The sequence below is a fragment of the Onychomys torridus genome, chromosome 1 (genome assembly GCF_903995425.1).
Source record: "Onychomys torridus chromosome 1, mOncTor1.1, whole genome shotgun sequence".
Taxonomy (NCBI): Eukaryota; Metazoa; Chordata; class Mammalia; order Rodentia; family Cricetidae; genus Onychomys; species Onychomys torridus.
Genome location: NC_050443.1, coordinates 78882792 through 78885159, shown reverse-complemented (window position 1 = coordinate 78885159; position 2368 = coordinate 78882792). Strand labels below are relative to the sequence as shown.

Sequence of the window (2368 nt, the reverse complement as noted above, 5' to 3'; positions counted from 1 at the left end):
GTACAGTCTCAGATTCTTATGAAAATAAAGGTTAACATGATTTCACTGCACAAAGGAAAGAAACTTGAACCAACCTATAAAGACTGAGTTAGGGCTATTTGCTTGAGTGGATTTTTATTGTACAGCATTACGCACATTAATTTGGCCATTCTGTAGTATTTATTGAGTTTCTTCTCTGAGCACTGGACCACTTAGAGTCTTCTTCTCTGAGCTAAACATGGCTGGTAGAGTCCTGGGGTAGAGTTAGCTGCGTTAAGAGGCCAAACATTCACGTCACACTTTTGAGATAAACAATTTTGGTGATGGCTGCCTTGACATCCTTGTTCCTCAGAGTGTAGATGAGAGGGTTGAGGATTGGTGTGAGAATAGCATAGGCTACATTGCCCATGATGTGGAAGTCCAGGGGCAGGTCAGCCCTGTAGGCCACATAGGCTACGGCAATGGATGAGTAGTAGGTGCCCACCACCAGGAGGTGGGAGCTGCAGGTAGAGAAGGCTTTGGAACGCCCTTCCTTGGAGTTGATACGAAGCACTGAGGCCAGGATGCAGGCATAGGAGAGAAGCACCAGGAGGAGAGGGAGGAAGGATACCACCATAGCGATGCAGAAGCCCATGAGTGTCTGGGGGGCGGTGTCTGAGCAGGAGGACTGGACCAGAGCCAGGTGGTCACAGAAGCAGTGGTAGATGTAGGCGATGTTATTATATACCATCTGAGAGGTCTTTACCACTGCTGGGACCGGCAGGAGGAGGGCGGTGATCCAGGCACTGGCTGCCAGTGCAGTGTTTGTCTGTGGGGTCATGTGGACAGGATAGTGCAGAGGGCGGCAGATAGCCACATAGCGGTCGTAGGCCATGACCACCAGGATAAAGGCTTCTGAACATGTGAAGCTTTGGAAGAGGTACATCTGCAGTAAGCAGGAAGGGAAGGTGAGGAAGTGATCTCCCAGCAGGAACAGGGACAGCATCTTAGGGACAGTGGTTGTGGTGAAAAGGATGTCCAGGGCTGAGAGGTTGACTAGGAAGAAGTACATGGGCTTGTGGAGGCTGGGCTCTGTCACCACGGCCACCAGGATGAGGGTGTTCCCCATCAGGATGAGCAGGTAGAAGAGAAGGAAGAGAAAGAAGACAGGAAGGTAGAAGGGCTCTGGCAGAGAGGGGATGCCCACCAGGTAGAAGACGGTAGAACCGTCTGCCGATCCATTGCAGGTTGTGGCCTCCATAGTGGAACAGAAATGGAGGTCTGGGTCATGGGCGACTGGAACATCTGAAAAAGAAAGAATTCTGTTGTAATAATTCTATAATGTTTATCCTTAATTAATCTGTTATCATATATTTATTTATATAAATAATATATATAAACAGTTATTTATAACCAACTCCAGAGGACTGGTGGTGGCCTGTGAGATTGGCTTCTACCATCTGAGCACCAAATCTGCCAAATACCAATCAGCAGTCTACCAAACAGAAGTTGTCATACATTGTTTAGGTGACAAAGCAAGAGAAGAAGTCTCCAGCTTTCCTGTGGGAAAATCAGTTGGTGGGTCATTGGATCACTGTCATGAATGTGCTTTAGAATGACTCCCTCTGGGGCTTATCTCAGACTCCACACTACGTGGTTTAGGTTGGTGGATCTCTGACACCAAGTTCTTCAACCCATGCTCTACTTTTGCACTCACTCAAAAGTTCCAGCATGTGGCTTTGGAGGGACAGCTTTGTCCAAGGTTCGCAGTAGCACATTGCAGTTCACACATTCATCAGGGCTTCTCCTCGCTTGTGATCCTCCACTTGGGACTCTTTGGACTGCATGAAAACTGGTATCTGAGCCTCTGCTTCCTAGCAAGGTGTAGTAGGCCATGGTAGACCCCACTGGAACAACTAGGAAAACCTGGATAAATAATATAAGTTGTCATTTTGTTGAGATAGGGTCCCATGTAGCCTATCCTGGCTTTGCATTCACCATGTAGCTGAGGCTGATCTTGAACTCCTGATCCTCCTACCTCAGCCTGCTAAGTGCTGAGATTACAGGCGTGTACCACCACACTCTAAAAATCAAACTGAAGAAACACAGATTCAATAAGGATGGGGTGAGTTGCACTTCCACAGGCTGGTGGACCTTCTAGAATGAAGTATAGTGAATATACTTGCAGTGTGAATCATTTTTTTTTTCCCTCAGAGTATTTGATTTGGTGACTATCATGGGGCTGGCTGGAACTAGGCAGGGGAACCAGTAAACTTTTGTCAATCAAAAGAGGCTTGCAAAGTGGATTAGACAGTTAAAGTACTCTGAATGTAGGACTACTCTTTCCCATAAGTCATCTGAATTCTGGGACCGTGCAGAGGAGGCTGGAGGGCTAGGCTTCACCATTCTT

The 2368-nt window shown here is 47.3% G+C and overlaps 1 protein-coding gene across 1 annotated transcript; it reads right to left on the bottom strand.

The window, feature by feature from the left end:
• Nucleotides 1–268: 268 nt before the first annotated feature.
• On the bottom strand, nt 269–1219 carry LOC118578638 (olfactory receptor 2AT4). Its single transcript, XM_036179752.1, has one exon. The coding sequence runs from the start codon at nt 1217–1219 to the stop codon at nt 269–271; it is 951 nt and encodes a 316-aa protein (XP_036035645.1).
• Between the last annotated feature and the right edge of the window lie 1149 nt (nt 1220–2368).

Coding starts and splice junctions, on each gene's coding strand:
- LOC118578638 (XM_036179752.1), bottom strand. CDS start 1,219: ATGGAGGCCACAACCTGCAATGGATCGGCAGACGGTTCTACCGTCTTC.